At 40.0% G+C, this 27,258-nt stretch overlaps 1 protein-coding gene across 5 annotated transcripts in view; it reads left to right on the top strand.

Annotated features, from left to right (window-relative positions):
- The window catches only part of ltbp1 (latent transforming growth factor beta binding protein 1), a 97,352-nt gene that overhangs the window by 68,048 nt on the left and 2,046 nt on the right, over window positions 1–27,258 (top strand). For 4 of the 5 annotated variants that reach the window (XM_077494394.1, XM_077494396.1, XM_077494397.1 and 1 more), the window contains 17 exons: window positions 187–206; window positions 668–770; window positions 4,169–4,255; window positions 6,095–6,220; window positions 7,496–7,621; window positions 13,090–13,209; window positions 15,653–15,775; window positions 15,911–16,036; window positions 16,198–16,326; window positions 18,375–18,503; window positions 21,829–21,966; window positions 22,259–22,420; window positions 24,733–24,822; window positions 24,998–25,126; window positions 25,487–25,627; window positions 25,740–25,916; window positions 26,187–26,339. In XM_077494394.1, the coding sequence (XP_077350520.1) occupies window positions 187–206; window positions 668–770; window positions 4,169–4,255; window positions 6,095–6,220; window positions 7,496–7,621; window positions 13,090–13,209; window positions 15,653–15,775; window positions 15,911–16,036; window positions 16,198–16,326; window positions 18,375–18,503; window positions 21,829–21,966; window positions 22,259–22,420; window positions 24,733–24,822; window positions 24,998–25,126; window positions 25,487–25,627; window positions 25,740–25,916; window positions 26,187–26,339 (2,079 nt within the window). The remainder of the gene's footprint in view (window positions 1–186; window positions 207–667; window positions 771–4,168; window positions 4,256–6,094; window positions 6,221–7,495; window positions 7,622–13,089; window positions 13,210–15,652; window positions 15,776–15,910; window positions 16,037–16,197; window positions 16,327–18,374; window positions 18,504–21,828; window positions 21,967–22,258; window positions 22,421–24,732; window positions 24,823–24,997; window positions 25,127–25,486; window positions 25,628–25,739; window positions 25,917–26,186; window positions 26,340–27,258) is intronic. The other variant, XM_077494395.1, reaches the window with a different exon arrangement.

Genomic DNA, 27,258 nt, shown 5'->3' with positions numbered 1-27,258 from the left:
TATTTGACATTTCATTCTGGTACATAATGTTTACTATAAGTTATTATTTGACCTTGCAATTGTATGTACAGTAGACTCTCAAAGGCCACCTTCATTTTTGAAAAAAAATGTTCTTCAGGTAGTCATTCATTGTGTTTACATTATTATATTTAACTATTTTCCTTTTATGTATTTTGCGGTTGTTAGCAACCACTGCCCCAGATCAGGTAGGTTGCGTTGAGACAGCTGGCATGCGCAAAAGAATTATCAGCTGCTGCATTGCAGGCAAATTGCATTTGCATGAAGTCAGACACTGTTGCATAATTGAGTGATTGAAGTCTCTTTTTTTTTTAAGTGTAGCCTAATACATGACCTTTAATGAGCTGAATGAAATAAATGGCGTATTGGAACGCTTGTACTTTTTTTTTCTTTTTTTTCCCCAAAAGCAATCCAGTGTAGATAATTGGTCTTCTGGCTTCCCTGCTGATGTGCTCATTCTTTCTCTATAACTGAGTAGCAGTCAGTTACTATACAAGCTGAGTGCTAATATTCTTACAGACATGCGTCTTGCATGGCAAAAGCTTGATGTGCTTCACGTGCAAGCTGAAATGCATTAATGTAAAGGTTTGGAAATCTTCCCATTTGTCCTTATTTTTCTATTATTGTTCTCTGTGTTTTGTCGTTGAAGGAGCTGGTAGTACCTGTGGTTAGTAATAGGCCAGTCGTTGATTCCATACTACCCCAACTATCTCCAGGTGTATCCACCGTCACGATGAATGCAACTTACCCAGGTGTCTGTTTGCCTACCCTTTACATGTTGGAAAAGGTTCACAGTAAAATAATAGAGAAATGTAAATCTTTATGTAACAATTGTGAGTTACTTATTCAGTGTTACTAGGAATAAAAGTTTTCCAACTTGATTACATAATTTGTAGTATTTTGTTGAGAACAAAATAATGAAAAGATGATCAATTTGGGCCCACTGTGGACTGATTACAGAACCATACTCAAAATCAAAATGAACAATTAGATGACAGGTTGTTGATCGCACTTCTCAGAAAATCTCATTACAAGTCATTATAGGTGGCATGGCAGTATCTCGTCTGTATGAACTTGAGCTTTGAGACCGGAGGATCATGATTCAATTCCAGATGTGGACAAAATATAAAACTAGCAACTTGTTGCTAGCTACTGTCGCGGTGCCCTTGAGCAAGGCACCATTCCTAGGTGCAGCACTCTTTGCGTGCAGCTTTCATGTTGACATCTCTCCTTGCGTGTCTACATGTGCCTGTCTACGTTGCACCAAACAGGGGCAGTTCAGTTTCGAAAATGCTTCTCCTCTTGTTTATCCTTATGCAAAAAAAAAAACATAGTGGTCCTGCTGCCGGAGTATTGTCCTTTTAAAGCGACCTGTTATCGCATCCACACACTGTGTAGGAGACACAACTAACAGTGTGGCATATGGATGTGACTGCAATACCTGAGAAAATTCTTTGAGTTGCAAATACCAGTCTTGAGGGCACTTTACAAATGCCTGGTAGTAAGCCACAAAGGATGAGCACTTGCCAATCAGGACAGTCCTGGAAGTGTGACTGACTCACTTTGTTATACTTTGGTGCTAAATATACTGTACTTTACATATCCCAGGCCAAAACCTCATACCTGTATGTCAAAATTTGGTCAATTTCATATTGCTTATCGGTACTATTAGTCAGTCACCACATGGTCAGTTGTAGAAATTATGGACCAATCTAAAGAACAAGGCGTTAATGGCACAACAAAAAGATGCCATTTTGTTTTTTTTGGTTGATAGATAAAGCTGCTTTGGTTTTGATTTAATACTTTTCCATAAAAACATTTACATAATTATCTTTGCAGTGTTTTTTCCATAAAATATATAGGCCTACAGTGAAAAATATTGCCAATATACTTTCTCAGCACCGTACTTTATGCCATGTTACTTAAAAAGGCTATAGTCCTTAAAGTTTTCAAGTGTATTGCACTACTGAAATTATGGCACAAATTCATCATAATAGCATGTGAGCCTTTCTTGGATCTGCAAGTCTGAAACTCAGCTAAATCAGCCATCTGTCCTTAGCTTCAAAGCGGTGAGACAGAATCAAAGCTTATAGCATTTTCATAATGTATTTTATTGGCATTACAAATTCAATATACTATATCGTATATTCAACAAAAGCATTTTAAATGTCTGGGTGAGCTAATTGAGCTATGTATGAGGAACAAGTTTGTGGACCCAGCTTTTTTTTTTTTTCTTTTTTTTTCTTTTTTTTTCTTTTTTTTTCTTTTTTTTTTTTTCCCCCTGAGGGTAGACTGACTCTCCCACCTAAGCCACATGTAAGCCACATTTCCACCAAGCAGTGCAGTTCCACAGTACAATTTAGAATGCTAAATTTTGATTTGGCTTTTGTTTCCAATATTATAGCCATCTAACCATCCCTCCATACATTTTCTATACTTCCTCACAGGTCACACAAGAGAGGTGAAACCTATCTAAACTGACTGTGGGGCATCAGGCAGGGGACACGTTTGATGGCCTGGTCACCAGCCAATCGCAGAACAAATCTCTAAATCACAACACGAGACAAACATAATTTGCCTAAACTAATTCCACACAAACAATGACATGTTGTCATAGTTTTTATTAGACAAACTGTAGTATGTAATGTAATGTGAACACATTGATCAGTGATATCTCCAAGAGTGAGGAGTCAAAGTAGAGTTCAGTTCCACATGATTGATGGTGTTGGTTGAAGCTGAACTGTTCGTTTTAATTGATAAAGTCAGAAAGGGTCACAAAACTATGTTTAAAAGATTGAATGTGCATTAGTCCACGGTAAGACAGATTGTCTTTAAATGGAGAAAGTTCAACACCATTGCTCAGAAGTGGCTGTCCTGTAAGGATAACCACAACAGCAAAGCACAGAATGATCTGTGATATGAAGAAAAATCCTTGGGTCTTTTTAACACTTACAGAAATCGTTGGCACGAGCTAATAATTCTTTGACAAATCTATAATATGTAAAATATTAAACAATTGAAGAATGAATTTCCTTTATCAATACCGCTGAAGGAACCACTGGTGTCCAAAAAAAAAAAAAAAAAAAATGCTACAGATGTGAAGTTTCCTGGATGTCCCACAGTGCTACTGGCAAACTGTTGTGCTGACAGATGAAACTAAAGTTGAGTTGTTTGGAAGGAATATACAACAGTATGCGTAAAGAGAATAAGGACACCGCACCACCATCAAAACCACATCCCAACTGTGAAGTATTTTGGAGGAGTCATCATAGTCCGCAAATGCTTTCCTACTTCTGAACCTGGACACATTGCTGTCATTGAAAATGTGAAGTTTATCGGGACATTTTGCAAGGCAACTCAAGACCTTCCGTCTACCAATTGAAACTTAAACAAGACGACAGCCAAATAATGGAAGTGAATACCCAACTGAATGGCTTCAACAGAAGAAAATACACCGTCCCAGTCAGACTCTTGACCTCAGCTAGATTGTGGCATGACCTCCAGAGAGTGTCACACCAAATGTCCAGACAACACTGCTGAACTGAAATAGTTTTGTAAAGAAGAATAGTCCACATTTTGTTCTAGACTATTGGGCAGGTCTAATCTACAACTACAGGGAATGTCTTGGTTGAGGTTATTGCTGCCAAAGGAAGTGCCGTCAATTTTTCAATCCAAAGGTTCACATACCTTTTTGTGTTCTGTAAAAACATGGAAATTAGTTTTTTTTGGTGTGTCGTATTAGTTTAATTAATTGTGCATTTAAATTAGATACCATTTTTATGGTACATGTGGCACGTGTACACATTAATGCTTGGTGATGGGCCACCTCTAAGAGTGGATATACAAATTTACTGTCCTTCTGAAGACTCAGGTGGCCTTTGCACTTACCTTCTTGTAAACTTGAGGCGCGAGTACAAAGGCTCTGTTTAGCTCTGCCATCATAATGCAAAGCCATACGCATTTTGCCACTGGGAGGTGTGTTACTAATGGCTCAATTGTACGGGACAGAGAAGATTCCTCAAAACTAACTGCTTTCAACAGGGCTATGTAATTTAAAGTGTACTTTAATTTTCAAATATTTGACCAAAGCATATCACTGGCATCAATGAATATACTGTAAGTATTAATTTGTGTGTTTTAAATTTTATAGAGGTAGTTGAGAAGAGCTCCCCGCCTGTTCCAGTGGAGGTTTTCCCTTCTAATGCAGGCCAAGACATTGCACCAACTCAGTTAGCAGGTATGGTCCAGTCCTTGTCTTTACTTTTGTAGTTTTGTCATTGTCTGTTTCACGCAGGTCACTTACAGGTTACTTAACATGTTCTTTGCCATATTATTTAAACAATACTGTAATAAAACAGATACTACACCAACCACTTATTAGGTTTAGGCGAGGCTAGGCAGGGCTAGACAGTGTGAGCATTTCACTCGCAAATGCGGCCAACTTTCAAGTGTGTGCTGGTGAAAAAAAAATACCGCTCGCTCGTAAGTGCATTAATGCTCCTTTCTTTACTATGTTTAAAACGTACGTTCGAACGTCGCCCTGTCCTCTGCTGGCTCCTCCGTAGCAACGAGAGCGCGCCGTCTCATTAAAATAGTATTTGAGTGAAACATGACCCACTGCAATGTGATTGGCTGCATACCCGTACACGCGCACCACGCAGACTACAATTTACATACAAACATAAATATGGCGCTTTTCCACTGGACCAGTTCCACACCGAAGCGGCATTCTTTTTTTTTTTGTCTTCATGGGACTCTTTCGGGGCCGAGCGATTCCGTTGTAACCGCTGTTTAGAACCTTTTCGGCAGTGGTTCTGCAGCGCCTGTCGTTGGGGGACGAGAGGGGCCATGTCGTCTCCTGTCATCTGATTGGCCGACAGCAACGCAGCAAGCAAGGCCGTGGCACACACCATATTTCCTTGTTTTACGTGAGGGAGGCAGAGTCGCCCGCTGTTCTTCTCCAAAGTCGTAAAAATACGGTACATACAATAAATATAATAATGTTTTACAACAGCGCTGAGCTATATTTACAATTTAAAAGGTACTTGTCGATAGATTTATAATGTTTGTGGTTTAAAAAAAAAAATCCCGAGTGAACAATGCTCGCTGGTGGTGTGTTCCCATTCACTTGAATGAGAGCTCCAGCGGGAGAGCTCTCCATTCACAAATCGTTTCGCGACTCGCGAGCCGGTCGTGAATCTCAATATTTCATCCATGGTGGTCCATATTAAATTGTAAATATGGCTCAATGTTGGCGTGACTTGCCACTCATGAAATGTTATGGCAGTACTGCACGCATTGGGGAATGCAAGCTTGGCTTGGACAGTTCAAATGATCCCGCCCCCTTCCTGTAATGCAAGGAGGCGGGTGTAGTGTGGTTGAGTGTGGTGTGGTGTGGTGTGGTGGCGTGCCGAGCGGGGCTAATGGAAAAGCGGCAGCAATTTTTTTTTTTTTAAATGAAGCGGTCTATTGATGATTATTTTCTAAAATAAAATGAGAATGAGGAGGAGAATGATGGTGGTAAAGGAGGGCGAGCGGAGGGTGCCAAATCAAACGGGCAGGGGAACATCGGCTGAGGAGTAGATGAAGAAAAAAAAATACTGACTTATACTGAGCTAAACAAAATAATGTTCACATGAGTTAAGTTATACGCAATTATTAACTCGTTTTGATAGTCATTGCTGTTGCAGGCAAACCTCATGTTCCAATAAAATATTTTGCTAATATATCGAGTTGCGTATGCCTAAGGTCATGCTGTACCTCCACAAAAAAATGGTGAGACCAAATCCTGTGCTGTGCGACCAACTAAAAATGTTACTCGCATCAGTACTACCAGTGGAAAGGTAAGTGTAGAGCCCTGCTAGGTGCAGTCACTTTTTCACACAAGGCCGTGTAGGTTTGTATTTTTTCCCCCTCAATAATAAAACCCTTCATTTGAAAACTACATTTTGTGTTTATTTGTGCTGTCGATGATTCCTTCTCAGAACTGTCGATACGGGACGACATGGTTCTCACTTAGTTATTGACATAATGTGTGGGATTTTGCTGTAATAATTTGCTTTTCCTTCTGAAACAGAGGTGGATGAGTGCCATATCAACCCTGATATTTGTGGTCAAGGGCATTGTTACAACACCGCTGAAGGCTACACCTGCCATTGTGATGAGGGATACCGCTTGAATGATGCGCTGACCTCTTGTGTAGGTGAGTGTAAAATGCCGTGAAGTTTTAAGATCATTTCATGGTAATGTCTTTTTATGTGGACAGGATTTTATTTGCTATCATTTTCCTCTTCATTGTTTATAAATTCCATACATTACTTTGATCTAATTCTAGTCTAATTAGAAAGGTGTATATCAGTGGTGGGCAGTGGTTTTTAAACGTAGGCCTTCAATCAGATCCCCCAAACCTACCTCCCCACATCCTAAATATGCCAAAGTATTTGAATTGGTAGAAAGTTTCCCCAGAAGGACCAAAAACTTCTGTCTGGTGAAAATGCTGAATGGTTATGGAACACAGTAGCGGAACAGAATGGAACAGTACCACAATTGCTTGGTGATGAAATCAAACAGTCAAACTGTTTACAAAGTGGTTTATTTTGCCGCGAACGACAACTTTTGGATGCTAACTGCAAGGCGTAGTGCTCGCGAGCCGTGAGACTGCGTACGGTGATTGACCAATCCGGCAAAATAATAATTGATAAACAACATCTAATTCACCAACACCAGCGCTAATAGCCACATGGAGTTTGAGTGACGCAAACGTTTATGGAAGGCTGGTGTAAATTTGGCGCTTCGTCGATCCTGTGGATCATGACAGCAGTGCGACCACGCAAGGTGCATAGGGTGAGACAGCTGGATGTATTTTTATTTAAATACATTATTATTGTAAGTTGCTCACGCTTTTTATCCAATCGTTGCATATGACATTTTTTTTTGTATGGTGTGTGATTGTTTTTAATTTTCCAGTTATTTGCCATATTGAGGAAATGTTTGCCGCTTTTCATCAGTTCATCGCTATCCACTTGGAAAGAACATTCAAAAGTGTATCGTTTGCAGTCTTGCTCATACGTGGGTGTTCTAGAGTTTAGTTGGGTGAAGAACTATGTCTACTATGTCCCGCTACATTAGCATTAGTGACTTCGTTGCAATCATTAGCTCTGTCTTCAGTCGTGACTGGGTGCTTTTTGTTTATGTGGCAGCCTAAACTTGATCTGCTTCTGTGGTAAGCAAACTCCCTTTATCAGTGGTGTCTTTGGGGCATTTTTTTTTTTTTTATCTTCAAATTTACCGTTGATTGGACCAACAATGCTCCATTCACGTATTTTATCTACTCCTGAACTTGCCCTCCCACCTCCAATTGCCTATCAGCTTATGCCAAACTCAATGACAGCCAGTCAGTGCCCACTTCAGGGCGTGATTGACCACTGACGATCTCACCGTATTTCTAAACAGAATTTGTGCTCTTTTGTTTGTTCAGATTTAGATGAATGCTTGGAGACACCATCTTTGTGCTCTGGCGGTCTGTGCCAAAACACTGAGGGTAGTTTCCGTTGTGTGTGTCCACAAGGATTCCTTGTTGATGAGGAGGGAACCACTTGTATGGGTCAGTATGTGCAGTTTTTCTGACACTTTTATGAAGTACGCCATATATTAGATAAGGCATGCTTTCTGTATGTATTTGTCTTGGTTGAAAACATTCAGCAGGGCTGGAATCTGTTCCTACCACACACAACATGTAACACAAACCAGGACCAGTTACTGGGCGCTTTCTCATTAGCCTGGTTCCACACCAAAACAGCATTTTTTGGTCCTGGATGCTCGCCTTTCCATAGACAGAGTCGAGCAGTTACAATGGAACCGCGCTTTAGACACTGTCGGTCACTGTCGTCACCGTGATCTGATTGGCCGATAGATGCAGCAAGCAACCCGCTGCACAAGCTCATTTCCTGCTTTTTCATGAGCGAGGCAGAGGCGCCCGTTGCCATCGCCAAAGTCAGAAAAATGCAGTCTATACAATAGGCATAATAATGTTTTACTACAACACTGAATCATACTTACAATTACATAATGGGTGAATTTTTCATGGTTAATGGTAAAAGTTGCGCAAACGCAGGCATCCATCGCCGACCAGATTCACTTGTATGAAAGGTCATGGCTCCCGCCTCAGGAATGGCGTCTTCCATGGCCGCAGGAAGACTTCGGACGCCACAGAGTGAGGACACGCTCAAATGAGAATGAATAAGCGCTGGTGGCAAGCTTCACAAGCCGCTCGTAAAATCAATATTTCATCTATTGTACATATGAAATTGTAAATATGGTTCAATGTTGATGCACGCAAAATTTTTGTACTGTATATATTAGATTTTTCCCTCGACAGCTTCTGTGCATTTGATGGGTTGGACTGTGACGTCACCACATCATGCAACAGCAACAATTCATATTTGGAACCCATGCCATCAGATCTGTCACCAGAGCCCAGTCTTAAGGGGGGCACATGAAATGCATGGGTGGGCCCAATTATTATGAATGGGGGCGGGAATTTATAAGCTTTATGTTTCTTCCTGCCAGCCCTTTTTCCTTTCGGTTATTATATGTCAAAATTGTATGATGAAATGTTTGATTGTCACAATGCTGTCCGAAAGGAAAAATGAACAAATAAATCAAATCAAATGCCCTACAGACAGCATTAACTTGCCCAATATATTTGGATACATTTATGTAGCACTGCCGTGCATCTATGTGACAGTTTTATCATAGACAGCATTTACAGTACATACACATTCAGTAGACTGCAGCGGTGTCGTGAGTACGTTGATGCCGCAGCTATATTGGATGAGGCAACGTGAAGCTATTTGTAAAGATGGCTCGTTCCGTTTCTCCTTGGAGATGTATCATCAAGCCACAACTCATTGGATTAATAAGGAACGATTACGTTTGATTATATTATCCCATTCAACGTCAATCTTACTAATTATTTGCCGATACAATGGCAAATACAACTGCCACATCCAATAGTGCGGATCCGCTGATATATCGCTTCGAACGGGCCACCTGTTAGAACGGTGTCTGCAGCAGAATTAAAAAGAAAAAAGGAAAGCAATATCCTACCTCATTTTTGATTTTAAATTTTCTCAAGTGGCTCTTTAGTTGCCGACACAAATATAGTTTGTAGTATGTCCCTCCTCACTTGTGTTGTGCGCCAGCGTCCTCAGAAACTTGCAGTTTCACTTGTACAAAATGTACATGGCTCTTGCATTGCATGCCAACATTGACGTATTCGTCGCATATGCGTATAAGTCAGCGTAGGCATGCCTAGCATTATTTTCAAGTAAGGCTATGATGGCTGCTGCAGATAATCAAACAAAACCATACCACTATTTCTTCATATTGTGACGTCTTGCAAGAATGCCACCAGAAAACGTTGCTTGGGAATGTCACCCTTTTTATTTGTCTTGAACAAACGGCTACCGTTGACCGTAGCCGATGTCGAAAATGAGAACAATTCACGAGCGGTGAGCATTAGAAGCAATGAACAGAAGCAGCCTGAGCCAACACAAATGTAACGTACCTCCCTATGGAAGCCCCAAAAGTGTCAAAATTCAATAAATAAAAAGGCCTTTTTGAAATAACTATCCTTTTGATAAATAACAGACAATTATGTAATATGGACATTAAATTTTAAAATGAGGTGTTAGTATTATTATGAAAAGTGTTATGCTATTCTTTAATATGTAACAAATATTTTATTTTGATTAAATATTTCATAATGATTATTTTAACAACGTCATACTTTTTAAAAATAATGACATTTAATTTATTTTCAAGGTTTTATAAGATAAGAAAATGTTGTTTTACAAAGTCAGTTTTTATTTCATAATGTTCTTTTCCACAATGGTCTTCTTTTACATAATGGCGTTTTACAGCCGAATGACTTGGCCTGTCAATCAAAGTCAGTGGGTGGGACCACCTGTGTGAGCAGAAGTTTAACAAGGCCTTTACGTTATGGTCCGATTCTAAACGATTTGCTACTTCTTGGAGTACTTCTGAAAGTGACTTATCTTCCGTATCCATGCTTTAGCAAGCTTGTGACCGCCGTGGCTCCTCATCAGGCGCTAAACTCTCCACGCGTGAATCGATACGGCAAGTGCTGCTGCTCATGTCTGTATAAGGGACTCAGCCAATCACGTAACTGGCTCCGCCTCATGTCATTTGATTGACAGACCAAGACATTCGGCTGTAAAACGCCCTTATGTAAAAGACGACCATTGTGGAAAAGGACATTATGAAATAAAAACTGACTTTGTAAAACAAGGTTTTCTCATCTTATAAAACCTTGAAAATAAATTAAATGTCATTATTTTTTAAAAAGTATGACGTTGTTAAAATAATCATTATGAAATATTTAACCAAAGTAAAATATTTGTTACATATTAAAGAATAGCATAACACTTTTCATAATAATACTAACACCTCATTTTAAAATTTAATGCCCATATTACATAATTGCCTGTTATTTATCAAAAGAATAGTTATTTCAAAAAGACCTATTTATTTATTGAATTTTGACACTTTTGGGCTTCCATACCTCCCCCTACACCACGAGACTTGTGTTGCGTTTACTGAGACTCGGACATAAGAGTGTTACACAGAATGAATTGAAAGATACAATCATGAAAAAAGGAGAACCATTTTAGAGATCCATGCCTTAATGGGCGGCCACAAACATCTTGGTGGGTGGCCACGGACCCCTATGGCCCGCCCATGGTGACGGGTGTGCTTGCAAGTATGATTAAAAAAACAAAAATTGTTCAATAAGCTGCATGATCCCACGTCTATCACATGTCTAGCACAAAAATTAAATAGTTAGCATGTTGGAATACCGAAGACATATTAACGCGCACAAACATATAGGAAGAGTAACTCAAACAAAAAGGTTACTCTCCCACTGCCCAAAACCTCTCAATCACACTATACAATACAGCAATTATCAAATATTCTATCAAATAACATCATATGAACACATTTTTTGCTTCATCTCTACACTTAATAAACATTAGAAAAAATGAACTTTTCAGACGCCATCTGAAAACGCGAGAGGAGCAACGACAGTATATCCCCTATTCTTTCAAAATAAAAGCTCTAACTGACAAAAACACAGGAGGTAACCAAAATAAAGCCACTACTGTTCAATAATAACCCACTCGAAATGTAAAATGAAACAATACAATGATTTTGGGGAAATTACTACATAAATAAACCAAATTACAATAATTTTCAACAGTCATTTTTCTATCTGTTACACTTGGGCTGTCCAAATTGATCCTGCCTCCACTAGTGTTTCAATTTTAAGGGAAGTGTTGTGTTCCCAGCACAATTACACCAAAGTTACAGAAAAGCTTGTAACAGGAGACAGGTGTTGCTTATTAAACACAAACTCTTTTAATTTTGCAAAAATCAGTATTTGTGTATTCAGAGATTTTATTTTATTTTTTTAAGTAAAAATGTAAAATAAGCCAACATTTATAAGTCTTCCTTTTCTGTACTTTCACTTGATTCCTTTTGAAAACTCACGTTGTGGATTGAGCCTTTGATTTAGTTATGCATATAATTGAAAGACAGGACACATCCAATTGAGAAGGGGTTTTTTTTAGGGGGGGGGGGAAAGGTCAGTTTTGTGTGACTAAGCAAAGTTTTTGGCGTTCCATCCGATGAGGCACTGGGTCACACAGAAGCTCCACAGACTATCAAGTAAGTATCAAGAGAATTAAAAGTAGGTGGAAACTTGGATGGAACCTTGCTGACCACACTGTTACTAAAATCTGCACCTCCCTGCTTCCTCACTCTCACTCTGATATAAATATGAGGTCGTCAGTCATTATGTGGTTTCTTGCCAATTCAACACAGAATTCCCCAACCACAAAGAGGAAACTGAATTGGAGCTCTCAGAGCAAACTAGCTGATGGTCATCACCCCAAAACTCAACCAAACCTCCCCTCTTCCGTAGTGGCGAGAAAGGGATACCGTTATAACTTTTGGAGGGTATGTTTTGCTTTATATTTTATGGTATAAACAGACGCAAACCATCCATTGATTTATAGGGCACGATAACACTTTTTTTTTTTTTTTAATCTGAGCAGAAAGACTAAGTCACAGTGTATCGGCTTCTTACATCTTCATACAGTTTAATATGAGCTTTGCTATATTGGATGTCAAGATGATCGTACTTTACTGCCTTGGCTTACTCTGACAATATCTATCATATTCTATGCTGTTTTCCACCCAAATGATGAAAGCCTAATAATGAAAAACATTTTGGTAGTATTGTTTATTCTCCAAGAGATTATTTTTGGCTAGGGTATAGAAGACATAACAGTTGTGGAATTAAAATTCTTGTTAATTGAGAGCTCCATAACATTAAGGTAATAACAGTGCTGTAGTCTACATCATTCTAATTATTTATAGCAGTCATTCTTAACATTTTCCACCAAATACCACCTAAAAAAACATTAAGTGCTCCAAATATCACCATAATAACCACAATTAAAATACATTGGGAAAGTACATCTAAGTGTTCATGAAAATATTATTGCAAGTCACTTTAACATCATGCACAGTTAGAACATAAATTGAATACAAGTTAAATAAATAAATGAAGTTAAATAAGGAATAAGCGGTCAAGAAAATGGATGGATGGATGGATGGATGGAATGGATGGAGTTAAATACAACTGAACTGTATTTGTGTCGTGATTCTTTCAAGTACCACAAGATGGAGCCCGAATACCACTAGTGCAGGGCTTCTCAATTAATTTCTGTTACGAATAAATAGTATCTGACAAGGGCGCCACTGCCACCTACTGTCATGGATGTGCAATTGCATTACACTATATTGTAGTACGGCAAAAAAAAAAAAAAAAAAAAAAAAAAGTTCCCCAAGGTCATGCCCCGACCCCCGGCATTGCACCGCACCCCCCTGAGACTCACTGATTTATAAAGAGTATATTGTGTAATGTGAAACTGCCTACGTGGTGATACTTTGTTAGTTATTACATATTGTCTTCTCTTTCTACAGATATCAATGAATGTGCAAACAAGACAGTGTGTCCGTCTGGCATTTGCATGAACATCCCTGGCGGTTACAACTGCGGCTCGTGCCCTTCTGGGTTCTTGGCACAGGGAGGCCATTGTGCAGGTAGGTCCAATGATGCCGGTATATTTATACAGAATGTGTGTACTTCATATGCAGCTTCTTCTCACACGAGTATTGCAACCTCCTGAAAGACAAGCTCATTCATTTCGAGTTTTTTCTGTTGTCGCCACTTGAGCGTGACAAAGGCTGTGCTGTGAGGTTGTGGCTCTTCTATAGTGCAAGGAAAGCCAAGCCACTGTGTGGAGGCGGTGACAGGAAAGAAATATACCATGCTACAGGGTCGTTTATAGAACTGCAGCTCACAGATGTGTGCATGTCACTGCCAAATGAACATCATTGCGTGTGCAGGAATTGTGGTAAAAGTAACCGCACCAGTAAAGGTGATGACAACATGTTTAATTAGATTACCGTAGAGCCTATTTATTCTTATGCTGCGTTCTCACCAAAAGCGGGGGAAGGCGTTTCGGTGGCGCGCTGGGACACGGTGCGCAGCAGTGAAAATCCGCACATTCGTGACGAAAATCTGCATGTTCGCCGAAGTTAAAAAAATGTAACTTTTTCCGCATTTCGCCTGGCAGTAGCCAATCGGCTTCAAGTACGGGCTACGTCACACACAGCGTCCTCTCTATTGTCACCCCGCGCGCAACAACACGGCCTGCCGGGACAGAATGATAAGCAAGGAAGTACTGGTAAGTCTGTTTACTTGCTAATGAACTGTACCGAGGTAGCAGCAGTGTTTACCATCCATACCAAAGCTATTTTTAGCACAAATGCCGGCCGCCAGATAGCCACTAAAAAAGCGAAAGTGCTATCACGTACCTCAAAAAAGGAGAAAATAGTGCCACATCTGTTTAATCCCAGGAAAGAAGTGGAAGTAGTTGGCGGTGCTCACATTTTGTTGACTCGCTAAAGTGCTCCACTTCTTTGTTCACCAAGGGACACGCCTCCTCCGCTCTGGTGCGCACAAAAGCGCGAATGAGCGGAAATTATTCAAAAAAACGTTCCGCTTGCGAACTAAGCGTTCAAGATTGCCTTTTCGGATTTGGTGAGAACCCAGCAGTAGCAAAGGTGAATTCATTCAGTTGTTTGTGTAATTGATGCTGGCATGACTGCTAACCTGATATGAAACTGTTACTACCTCAACAGCAAACAAATGATGTAATATAGTTGGAATAATCTTCATGTGTGTTTAAGTTACTTAATTACTCTAAAGCCTGAACCATGAAATATATGAGAGAAAATTCTGATTCTTTGTACCGTATTTTCCACACTACAAGGCGCACCGCATTATAAGGCGCACCTTCAATGAATGACATATTTTAAATATTGTTCTCAAGACAATAAAAATACTGCAGACTAAACGTAAATTATAACAATGAAGACTCACTAGGAATGTAATGGGGTCAAAAGTAAAACATTTGTCTTTAAAACCTGTCGATTTTAAAATGGTTTCTTTATAATGCATCAAAAATGTAAGATTTTTTTTCAATGATGTATCGTGTTTTTACAAACGCGCACTATCACGCAGGAATATAAAGATGGCGGGATCTTCTGCGCATGCCCGTCACCGATCGTGCAGGGTCGCCGAATAGCGTCTTGACAGCGAGACCTGTTGCGGCTCAATATTGATCCATATATAAGGCGCACTGGATTATAAGGCGCATGGTCAGCTTTTGAAAAAATTGAAGGATTTTAGGTGCGGTAAATAGAGTATTTATTGGTCCTTTTGAACAAAAAAAAAAAATCAACTTCCACATATGACTATTGCTTGTGTCATATTTGATGCAACTGGTCACAATGCTTTAGTACATTTGGTACATTTCTAACTGTCAAAAACATGATAATAAACACACATAAACAAACATATTAGTATTTCCAAAAATCAGAAGGAACATTTCCCACTATTAATAAGTATAGGTGTCTCTCCTTTCTCAATTGGGGCGATCTTGGTCTCTGGAAAAGCCACAGCTGGGTTTTAATTGGAGAAAAAATATACTCATGAAATAGAGGGCTCAAAATGTCTCATATTTAATATGATATGTTTGGATTTATAGGGTTAACTGATTGCTCTTAATGGCCACTCGACAGGACGGTGTGTTAGTAAATTGTGTGTCTACTTCTCAGTCAAGAGATACTTGATTTGAATCTTGGCTGGGCCTCTCCCATGCCGAGTTTGCACATTCTTCCTATGTTTGGTCGGTTTACTCTGTATTGCTACCACATCTGAAAAACACGCATGTTAAGTTATTGAATGATCTGTTATCCGTGGGTGTGAATGGGTGGGTGGCTGGTGGACAGTTCACAGCCCAAAGTCAGCTGGGATAGGCTCCAACTCACCTGCGGCCTTTGATTGGATGGATGATTGTACTTTTCGCAATAAATTCTAATAAATAAAACAAAGCAGCTAAACTGGCTTATTCTAAATCAATTGTTGACTTTCGTCCTTTTGATGTACTGTACCTGTGTATTGTGCTGAACTTTTCAGATATAGATGAGTGCCAGGATCAGCGTGTGTGTACCAGGGGTCACTGCATGAACACTGACGGTTCCTTTATCTGTCATTGTGGGCCAGGCTTCAGCGTGTCTCCATCTGGTGACCAGTGTAATGGTACAGTAGTACTTGTACCACTGTGCATCTATTGTAGTTATTTACGTTATCAGTGTGTAGATGAATATTTTTCGGCGAAACAATTTTTTTAACTAGTCCAAAAGTGAACCTGTCACTGATTTGTGCTTGCTGCAGATGTGGATGAGTGTTTAGAAGAAGACGAGCCTTGCAAGTCCATAGGGGAGTGTGTAAACAACATGGGCTCCTACACATGTACCTGTCCCCAAGGGTACCGACAGATCGACGGCACCAGCTGCAGAGGTTAGCAATGTGAAGGAATCTCTCACTGTGTCTATAGTCAAGGGTCACTGAAGCATGACAGTGTGCTGTTAGCAGGTGTGGACACATTCTGACGTCTATGAAGAACTAACATATACACACGCACACCCTCTCAATAGGAGTCCTCTTTCTTTCCTTTGCAGATGTTGATGAGTGTGTAGATGAGCCCGAACTCTGCTCGCCCCATGGCGAATGTCTGAACACAGAGGGATCCTATCGGTGTGTGTGTGGGAGTGGATTCACTGCTAGTCTTGATACACCTTCCTGTGATGGTAAGATGTGAAAACAGACACAGTGTAGATGGAACCAATCACAGTAGTCAATTGGCTCTTTAGGACATTTTTTCTCTCTTTCACATTAAGGAAATGTCTGACAACTACTCTTGAGTCAGCGTTTCAATAAAGCTCAGTGAGAAACCCGATTGGAACCCAAAACCATTCCACATCTTTTTCAGATTATAAGATTTATTTAATTGAACTGTTCATTCCTGTTCATAGTTGTTAAAAAGCCAGACATAACCACAGCATGGAAACCAGAATCTGTGCTCATCTTATGTGCTTATTACTTCGCTTTCAATTCTCATAATGTCTGCAATGTTTATCTCCTTTTATACTTTTAAGATGAGGAAAATGACCTCATGTTTTTTTCAGCTCACATTTTCTTAATGGTACAGAAGCTTTAGCCCCTTGTGCCAGCTCTGTTCTTTTTTTCTCAAGTAAAACCAGTATTTCATGGAACAAAAGGAAAAACTTAGAGTGGTAAACAATCAAAGCCTTTGAGCTGACTGTCTAGACTCTAGACACAGATGTACATGTCTTGCTGTTACTCTTATGCAAGTAAACTTGTTCTTTTTTGCTCTGTAATTGTGTCTACGTTTGATGAAACCACAAAATTGTGTAATGCTGTTTAATCTAATGCAGTTGCTTTGTTATCCTCATCATTAATTTATTACATGTGCTGTTTTTTCTTCTTCATTCATGTAAATTGCAAATACAGTAATCCTTTGCGAATTAAGTCAAGTCAAATTTATTTATATAGCCCTTAATCACACAAGAGTCTCAAAGGGCTTCACATGCCCACAGTTGACAAATATCAATGGCATCCCCTGATCGAACCACAAAAGGGCAAGGAAAAACTTAAAAAAAAATAAAATAAAACATTAGAGGAAAAAAAAAGAGAAACCTTGAGAAGGGGCTGCAGATGTGGTAATCCCACTTCCAGGATGGCCAGGCTGCAATGGATGCCGAATGGGCAACAATTGACATAGTTTGTGACACTAAACAATATTACCGAAAATAGTGCAAAAGTCCATTTAGGACGTTGAAGCACTGCAAGAAGGAAGTGGGTCCTCATCCAAATTATACTTTATACTGTAATATTATAAACAAGTAATGAATCCAGCCGCAAAGGTAAAAGTTCAATTGAAAGAGAAAAGGAATGGCTCGGTCTTCATCATTTTTTGCTGTCCAACTGAATCTGCCACCTCGATGCGGGGCTCCAACCGTCGCGCTCAATGACCACTGTGCTCGCGCCATGTTTTTTTCATACTTGCAATGCACTGTGGTCTATATCAACCCGGTTGAGTGAACATTGATGTCTGTTGGCTGCACTAATCTGTATCTATTACTGGATAGCCGATAGGCCGAGACATTTGAAGTCACGACTCCGCCATATTACGACTCCCAAGAAACGGTTCTCAGCATATGATCCTATACATTTACAGTATTGAAATGGGAGAACAATTGAGACAGTACTTAGAAACAGCATGATTTATGATGCTTTAAATGTGTTAAACATAAACAAGAGGTTTTCAGACATTTCACAACTTGCCTTAAATACATGTATAAATTAAATGCTTGCTGATGTTTACAGGAGGAAACTTGTATATTTTTTATTGAAGAATTATAACTGTATTACAATAAAAGTTGCCTCTGCCAAATATAATACTGGGGTTTAAGTAAATGAGTGATAAAAAGGAAAAGGGGGTCTTCAAAGCAGCACATACCATACACGTGTTCATTTTTTAATTAATTCATTCATTTTTTTGTAACTTGTTAAAAAATAGTGACCGCCCCCTCGGCCCTATACTAACTGCCTACGAGCTGTATATGTCCAATCTTTATTTTGAAGGTGACACCGCGACACGTTGCATAGAGCAACCGTTATTAGTTACCGTGCTGTTCATTTTTGGAATATAGTTACTAGAATGATAGGAGAACTCACTAAATACAGCAACAATATATTTAAGTTGGCAATACTGAAGCCAAGTCACTCCTCTTGTTTGTTTTCACTAATACACAAGTTCTCCGTTGATCAACAGATATTGATGAGTGTGGACTCAATGAGACTTTATGTAGTCCTCATGGTTTCTGCGAGAATCGATTGGGTTCATTCCGATGCCTCTGCGACCAGGGTTACCAGGAAAGCCAAGATGGCCAAAGCTGTATGGGTGAGTGCCCAATCTTCCATTACACTACTGTATACTGTATGTAGGTAGGAGGTTGCCTACTTGTTTACGACAGCTTGCCTTATGATATGATACAGTTGTAAATTATGCACAGAAACCTGATAGAGTGAACTACCCTGATTTTGTTCACACAGAAGTCGACCGCAGATTTTGTTTACCGTTGTTTAGTTGTTTAAGAAATCACAAAAATACAATCACATTTGAATTCTACAAGTAGCCAGGTTCCCAAAGTCATACCCGCGATATAGCAAGGAATGATGGTGACAGACTATTTTGATCCAGCACACTTGGCGATGTGTTGCTGCAAGCAGTTCCTCCAACCAAAGACTTTTGATTGGCAACGTCACGCTCTAAATGTCATTGAAGACTGCTAAAATCAATGAGTTAACTAGTCTGTACAATCTCTAAAGCTGGCTACAGCGACCTTTCAGTTTAAAAAAAAAAATGTAAAAAATAAATAAATAAATAAAGCTAATAGAACTTTATTTGATCTGGGTTGTGGTTATCATTCCTCACACATCCGCAAACTTTTGTGAAATCCGTGTCCTTCTGTTGATTTAGTACACGGAACATCCAGGGCTTCTTATTCAGACTGCTTACAAATTGTACATTGGACTACGAGGTTATGGATGCTGCAGCTTTCCCCAAACTAATTGGAAACATGCTCTGATTTACTCTTCGGCACGATGAACCTTCCCACTTACTGCTATCCCAGTGGCAATTTACTTCGCCGTAATCACCACAGCGTTCTAATTCCATGCAGTGTGTGTTTTAAACACACAAACTTCCCATCTGTCATCTGGCAGTCCTGCTAGCTTGCACCTAAATTCGGTCCAGCCAGCTGCCTCAGTCACTGCCAAGCCGTCACTGCACTGCGGCTAGAACAGATGGACTCACTTACAAACAAGCACACAATCGTGCAGTGGCGGTGTACCGCTAACCATTTCGAATGCTTCTCGTCTAGCTGCCTTCCTTCCTTTCTGTCTATCTCTGTTCTCCTTGACACTTCTGGTTTCGATTATTTTACCTCCCTTTGCTGTCCACTTAATCTTGCTTCAGTCTCTCATGGTCTTCTTGCGGTTTACCCCTTTGCACCCTGTAAAATATCCATCAACATTTCCTTCTCAAATATCCTACATTCAAGCTAAACATGCAATTTAATTAGCGGTTCCACGGTCTGCTCTGTCATGAGGAAAAATCTGTCAAAAAAAACGCAAAAAGATTAACTGTGGCGGTGTAAATCAAGGTCGGCCACCTTAGTGACGCTCTCTGAATTGCAAGGATTATTTTCTGGAAATGAGCACAAGCCTCTCATAAATGTCCATTTGTTAAGTAGTACACAGAAAACCAGAGAAAACAAAAATAGTAGGCAAACTCAATGTCATGACTCGGGTCATGCAGGAGTAATGTTTGGGTCTTGTCTCCTGTCATGACTGCGTTTTGTTTGCGGCAAATGTCAGATAGTTGACTTTATGTGAACTGATTATTTGTTTGAGGCAAATGTCTAATGTTTGGTTTTCTTTTAACTGATGCAATCGGCTTGTAACTAGGGGATGTCAAGACTCTTTAATCGTTCTATATGGTTAGGACCAGTCAGCAGCGAATCAGATAAAGCCAGGTCAGTCCGGTCTCAGCTCCTTGTATGGTCAGGAGCCAATCTGCAACGAATCAGATCAATAAATGTCAGTTCTGTTTCAACGACCTATCAGGGTTACCCACATGTCTAGCCTCAACCAATGAGATCGAGTCACTGTCTATTTAAGATGTTTGAGAAATGTGTGTGTTGCCGTATTATTAACTCTGTTCCTCGGTGTTCCTACGCAGCCCAAGGGAGCTTGGTGTGTTTTTCGTTTAGTCATGAATAAATAGTTAAAATCTTATTTGCGCTTTGGGATCCAACCTTCAGCACATAACACTCAAAAGAGTTTCAAAAGGACAAAATAGGAATGTTTGCCATGTCTGCTAAATAGCATCCCAGATGTTGATGATGATTTAATGCTCGCTGGCACATTAGTCTTTTTGCACACAACTGGCTGTGATTGACAACAGCAGTGGAAACTGCAATCTAAATAACTTAGCTATGCTAAATAAACGGACCAAATACTATGCTAATAAATCACTAACCTGAAAATCGATATAAAGATAATCGTAAACGCTACTATTGCTGGTGGATGGCAGAGCAACTACGTCAGTTTTATGGACGTGACGTCAGGTGACCGGAACAACCAAATTGTGTTTGTCACACTGTTTAACCCCAAAATGGCGCCACACAAATGTCTTTTGCCCCAAATGCAAGCTTTTGAAAAACATTTTACTAAAATGTCAAAATAATAACCAGGACATGTAGACAGCATTTATACAGTTTATCAGCAAAAAAAAAAGTTGAGTTGCTCTTGAAATGTTCTTGAAATGTTTGCATAATGTATTAAAAAAAAAAAAAAACTGAATTAACATGAAGGCATCATTTTTCCACTCATCATCTGTGACATGTTTATACAACTTGATTGTTTGTTGACTGCGATTGGCTGGCAACCAGTTCAGGGTGTACCCCGCCTACTGGCCGAAGCCAGCTGGGATAGGCTCCAGCACCCCCGTGACCCTTGTGAGGAGCAAGCGGTTAAGAAAATGGATGGATGGATACAATTTGGATGGTGGCTTTAAAGTCGCCAAAGCATCGATTAAAGGCTGTAAATATTTATGGAAATAAAATATAAAACTCTTTTTCACTTTATCATTATTAATTTTGAGGGTGGAAATCTATTGACTCCAATTTGGAATGAAGTGAAGGTCGTGAATATTTATGCAAGGCACTGTACATTACTCTTATGGGAGGTAGGATTAATCAACAGTGTACTCATCAGCAATGTGCCAGTTTTGTAGGACTTACCGTCAAGGTTGTGTTGATAAACGGGACATTATTAGGAAGTGACAACTGCAGGAACATGGAGCAATTTCACACCATTGAGCTATGTATGTAAATTATTAATCATTTCAATTTATTTCAAGATCAATTTGTCATCACAACTACTTGCTGATATGTTCAAAGCAAATGTGCATGATGCATAATGTGCATATCCATACATGCGGAGGAACTGTCTGGTTCCTGATCACTGTCAAGGTGCTCTTGAGCAAGGTGCCACACTCGGCAATGTTGCTCCACCCATTTGCTCTGTGACATTTCACTTTGTCTGTACGCCTCCCTGTGGTTCTTGTGTGGTTTCATATTGCATATGATACAGAATGGTAAAAATAGAATTGAGCATTTATTAACCTTTTTTTTTTTTTTTGTACTTTTTCTCCTCTCTAGATGTTAATGAGTGTGAACTGCTGAGTAGTGTCTGTGGAGAAGCTCAGTGCGTGAACATTGACGGTTCCTTCCTCTGCATGTGTCCCAGCGGCCAAGAGTATAATGTCATGGTCGCCAGATGTGAGCCCGTTCCCACAGGTGATTGATTTTCATCTTGGAAATAATGATGGACCTGGCATTGCAAATGTAACTTTTTCATCAAGATGAACGTGGAATGCGAAGGATCATAATTTCTAATCTATGGCGACGTCAGGTGGTTGAAGCCGAGCCGAGCTGACTTAGGCAGGAGTCAAACCATTCACATCCATACCTGTTTGTTTTGTTTTTTATCAATAAGGTCAAATGTTTATATGTATTCTCAATTTGCATGAAAAAATATTTGACTTTGTGGTACAAACTTCTTCTGCGGTGTCTACTTTTTGTCTTTTAGTGTCATCAGCAGAGCATAAAGAGTGCTACTTCCACCTGAACGGTGAGAACTTGTGTGAGAATGTTCTCACCAGCCATGTCACCCTACAAGAATGCTGCTGTACACTGGGAGCCGGTTGGGGTGACAACTGTGAGGTTTATCCTTGTCCTGTCAATGGCACAGGTCAGTATTCTCCACTGGAAATGATAATACAATATACTAGGCCTATTTGAAAACTTTATTAAACTAAATAAAATTTACTAAAGACTACACATGGTCAAAAAACTATTTTGGCAAAAAGTACTCTTGTTGGACTTGATTGACTGTGCATGATAATTTATTAAGTGATCAAATTCTGTCGATTGTGTGGAATTGATTGTTGATTGATCACATCTTCAAGCAACGAACAAAACACTACTTGGCTGCATCAGACCGTGGTGCTGTTGATCCAGGCTTGTGGTCTAGTTTGTGGTAGGGATGTCCCGATCCGATCACGTGATCGGAAATCGGGCCCGATCATGTGGTTGCTGACTCGATTGGAATCGGACATTGTCTCCCGATCAGGACTCGGATAAATATGAGATTATTTCTATAATTTTTTATTAAATCTAGAGTTGCACCGTAGCACAGAGTGACACTTCATTTATCCACACAGCTTAGCGTGCAGCATGGCATCATTTGCTACAGTGATGCTATTAATGCCATCGAGCAGCAGGGCCAAACTAGGAAATGGCGCAGAGGTATTTGGTAGTAGATGATAATAAGTCATCATCTTTAATGTGGAAAGCAGAGACGGTGCAACTTGCACTGTGTGCAAAGTGGGCATTTTGTGTGGCGGAAAGGATATACAGTAGATGTGTTGCTTCTCCGCTGCACTTCACTGACGGGCAGCCAAGCAGCCCCACCGTCATTAGGCGCTGGCGACTTGGACGTGCTTCGTGCCGTCCCGGCGGATCCAGCTGCGGCACCTGCGCCCGGTGCCTCACCTAGCCTAACCTAGCATAAATCCAGAGGGTCGGAGGTCCTTTGCGGGGTCGCCAAGTCCCGCCCAGGCCGGCAGTCTAGCCTGGTATAAGTCCAGACCCCAAGTCATGATATGGTAAGATTAAATACATTTTGCTTGCTTGCTCTTCAAATGCAGCCTTTCGTTTCTTGTGAAATTGGCTTGTTTCAAATACGCACATATATACTGTATTTTTTTTCTTCCTAAAGTAAAACAACATTAGGTTAGCCCATCAATTTGTGTTACAGTAGGTTCTCAAAAAAAGCTCTTGTGAAAATTAATATACTGGTTAGTAATAGCCCTTTCATAGATGTGCCAAAAAAAGGAGGGGGTGGGGGGTGGGGGAGGTGGGGGGGTTAAATATCTTACTTAGTTTAACCACTGTCCACTCATCAAATAAAAGGTTAAAAGGTGTTGGGGTAGTTTTGTTAACAAAAAATAAATAAAAAACATTCTCTGGGACTCTGAATCAAATGATCTCAAAATGAGGTGACTGGGACTCAGGTCCAAAAAAGTGTGATCGGGACATCCCTAGCTTGTGGCCTGGTAAAGAACAATATGAATACTAACTATGACCGCTTCAGTGGCACAATTAGCATCATTTTGCTCAATAGGACACTTTAGATTACAAAATAACAATTGATTCAATAAAAGTTGCCTCTTTGTTGAAAACAAGTATTTATTATTATTAATTTGCCAGTAGGGCGGCACGGTAGTCGAGTGGTTAGCACGTCCGCTTCCCAGTTCTGAGGTCTCCGGTTCGAGTCCAGGCTCGGACCTTCCTGGGTGGAGTTTGCATGTTCTCCCCGTGCCCGCGTGGGTCTTCTCCGGGTACTCCGGTCTCCACCCACATTCCAAAGACATGCATGGCAGGTTAATTGGGCGCTCCGAATTGTCCCTAGGTGTGCGTGTGAGTGTGGATGGTTGTTCGTCTCTGTGTGCCCTGCGATTGGTTGGCAACCAGTCCAGGGTGTCCCTCGCCTACTGCCCAGAGCCAGCTGAGATAGGCGCCAGCAGCCCCCGTGACCCTTGTGAGGAATAAGCGGTCAAGAAAATGGATGGATGGAATTTGCCAGTAGTTCTCCTTTTCTTCCATATTATGGCTAAGAATTATGCCTGGTTAGTTAGACGTTAGAAATAGCAAGAAAGTCCGGAATTGATAATTGCAGCAGATAGTAATGTGCTGGCACAAGAAGTCCATTCTAAGAACTTACCTTCATAGTGGTCCGCGCTTGGATTAGTGTAGAAAAACAGTTGACTTGCTGTTGTGTTGAGCACAGCGCGGTCACTGAGCTTGCTTTAATAGTGAGTGATGTTTTGACACAACTCTTGATTGATCTTCTGTTGTGTTTGTCTCACTGGTATGATTCCAGTTACAGTACTATTTTGACATCTTATATTGAGGACCAAATTTCCATGAGTTGAGCATGATTTCAAGCAAGGGATTTTTTATTTTTGTAGAATTAATCTTCAAATTTGTGCCTCATTTCAGACCAGTTCAACCAGATGTGTCCATCTGGAAAAGGATTTATCCCAAGTGGAGATTTGCTTTATGAAGTCCCGACAGCTGAGAGCTACAAAAGTAAGTTAAGAAAACAAATCTTGGAGCTGGAGTGTGACATTTGACCAAAACCCCACATTCATTTCAAAATGAATAAAAATGTGTCAGTATTGTTACCATTACAATTCTTTCATCTAAACATTTCCCAAAACCCATATTAAGTTGCATATTGTAATAATTGAGGCGCTTTTTCCAGATGCAGATGAGTGCACATTGTTTGGCAAGGAGGTGTGTAAAGGAGGCTTTTGTCAGGACACCGTGGGCGGCTATGAGTGCTACTGCAAGACGGGACAGGACTATGACCCCGCCAAACTGGAGTGCAGAGGTTTGCGCTAAACTGCTTTCACCCAATACACTGGATGAAATTTGTGAAGCAGTCAAATGTTCTGGGTTCAAATCTCAAAAGTGTGAATGTGAATGACCTTTTGGCCCACCTCTCGCCCAAAATCAGCTGGATAAACTACAGCTCAGTGGATAAGCGGTAGAAAACCGATCAATGGATGGATAGATTAAACTCATTCACTGCCATTGACAGAAAGAGACGTCAAATGTTGCATTTTTGCTGGGCTGGCAGTGAATGTGTTAGCCGCAGAACAACTGTTTCACCAAAGTGTTTTTTGAGTGTATTGAAGGTGTATCACAAAATAATGCAAGTTTTATTTTGTCTCTGATTCTTTTCTGGTAGACATAAATGAATGCCTTGATGAGTCCGTGTGTGTTGGAGCACAGTGTTTGAACACCGAAGGCTCATACATTTGTTTCTGTAATCATCCTATGGTGCTGGATCCCAACAGTAACAGTTGCATCTTTGTTCCTGACGTAGCTGGTGAGACATTTTTCTTTTAGTTTTGCACAACGAGAACAGTAATTATCACATGCTTTGTGCACATATTTTGTGTTCTGAAGAAATACCCGTGTGTGTTTGTCCCTGCCCCCAGACCAACATGAGGTGGGCCAGATAGACTTCCAGGGTATCTGCTGGCAGAAGGTGACAGAATCCATGACATGCACTCTGCCGCTGGGTCACGACAGGAAGACGACATTCACAGAGTGCTGCTGTCTCTTTGGAGAGGCCTGGGGAATGGACTGCGCATTATGCCCGCCCAAAAACACAGGTAAGCTACCAGGTTTTAACTGCCTCATGATCTGTGATTTATTATCTTACTGCACGTTACAAAATGAGCCCGTCAAAATACTTTTTTGGGCATCTTGGTGGCAGTACTGATTCAAAATTCAATTTTCCTTGATTGACAAATGTAATCCATATTCGACCAAGCCCTTACACATCCTACTTTTGCTCAAACAGTGTAAAAGGTCCACGTAACAGCGTGCCCATATTTGGAAGTTATTTCTGGCTTTTTTTTTCTTTCTTTTTGCTGTTTTAGGTGATTATGCATCCATGTGTAACCTTGCCGGGCGGCATCCTTATGGCCGCGATGCCCTTGTCGCTGGTCCAGTCCATGAATATGAAGTGAGCCAAGATTATTCACCATCACCTGAGGAGCATCCTGCGTTGCCATTTTATGACAATGAGGAATGTAAGTATTTTAATTTTGTCTTGTACAAGGAGAAAACCTTAAACACAAAACCTTCGGCTGTAGTCTTTTTGACTCATTATTTTAAAAATTTTGATACAGTTACATGTTACATCTTAAAAGAAATATAGGCGATCATGTAATTCAAGTAGTATAATAATGTAACGTGACTTTTTTTGGATATAGTATTCTATTACTTCTCAATACTGAATGTAAACAATATTCTGTGTCAAAGTCTCCGTCTTGTAGGACAGAGCGTGACATCTGTAATCAAACAAAATCAAATTGACCTTTCTCTTTTCCTGTTACACACACTCAGCCAGCGTATGTGTGTCTACTTTCTAGTTTTATTCGAGTGCTTCCACTGAGCAGTTGATGAATGTTTCTAAAGGGGACAATGCGGCTTTCCCATTGGCCACAAACATAACCAAAAGTTATTCAGTGCTTTGCTGCCATCTTGTGTGAGTGATGTTTCAGTTTGCTGCTCCAACAGCATGCTGACATTCTTTCAGCCGTTAAGATCTTACAGTATCTGTCATACTGAGTCCTAATCAGTCAATCAAATCAGAAATCAAAAATAATCATTAGTCATTGGTAGTGCAGTGGTGCACAGAGATTTCTTTCAAGTGACATTGGCTATATTCCCACACAATATCCTATGCACAGCAGGTACTGTCGTGTATTTCTCACCAAGGTTATAATACATTTGGATTTTTCATGATAGTTTTTTTTTCCATTTTGAGTTTTGCTTTTTAAATTAAATTGTTTTAATGAAGTTTTTTTTTAGATTCAGTTCATCAATTTTTATCAGTTTTTATTTTTTCAATAATTAACCCTTAGTCTTAGTATTAGCTTTAGTTTTTATTTATATGTGGAGTATGTGTCGAGCACAAGATAAAAAAAAAAAATGCACTAAGTATTT

Source organism: Festucalex cinctus, chromosome 14, assembly GCF_051991245.1.
Source record: "Festucalex cinctus isolate MCC-2025b chromosome 14, RoL_Fcin_1.0, whole genome shotgun sequence".
Lineage (NCBI taxonomy): Eukaryota > Metazoa > Chordata > Actinopteri > Syngnathiformes > Syngnathidae > Festucalex > Festucalex cinctus.
Note: the sequence above shows the minus strand (reverse complement) of the source record. Positions and strands in the feature narration are given on the sequence as shown.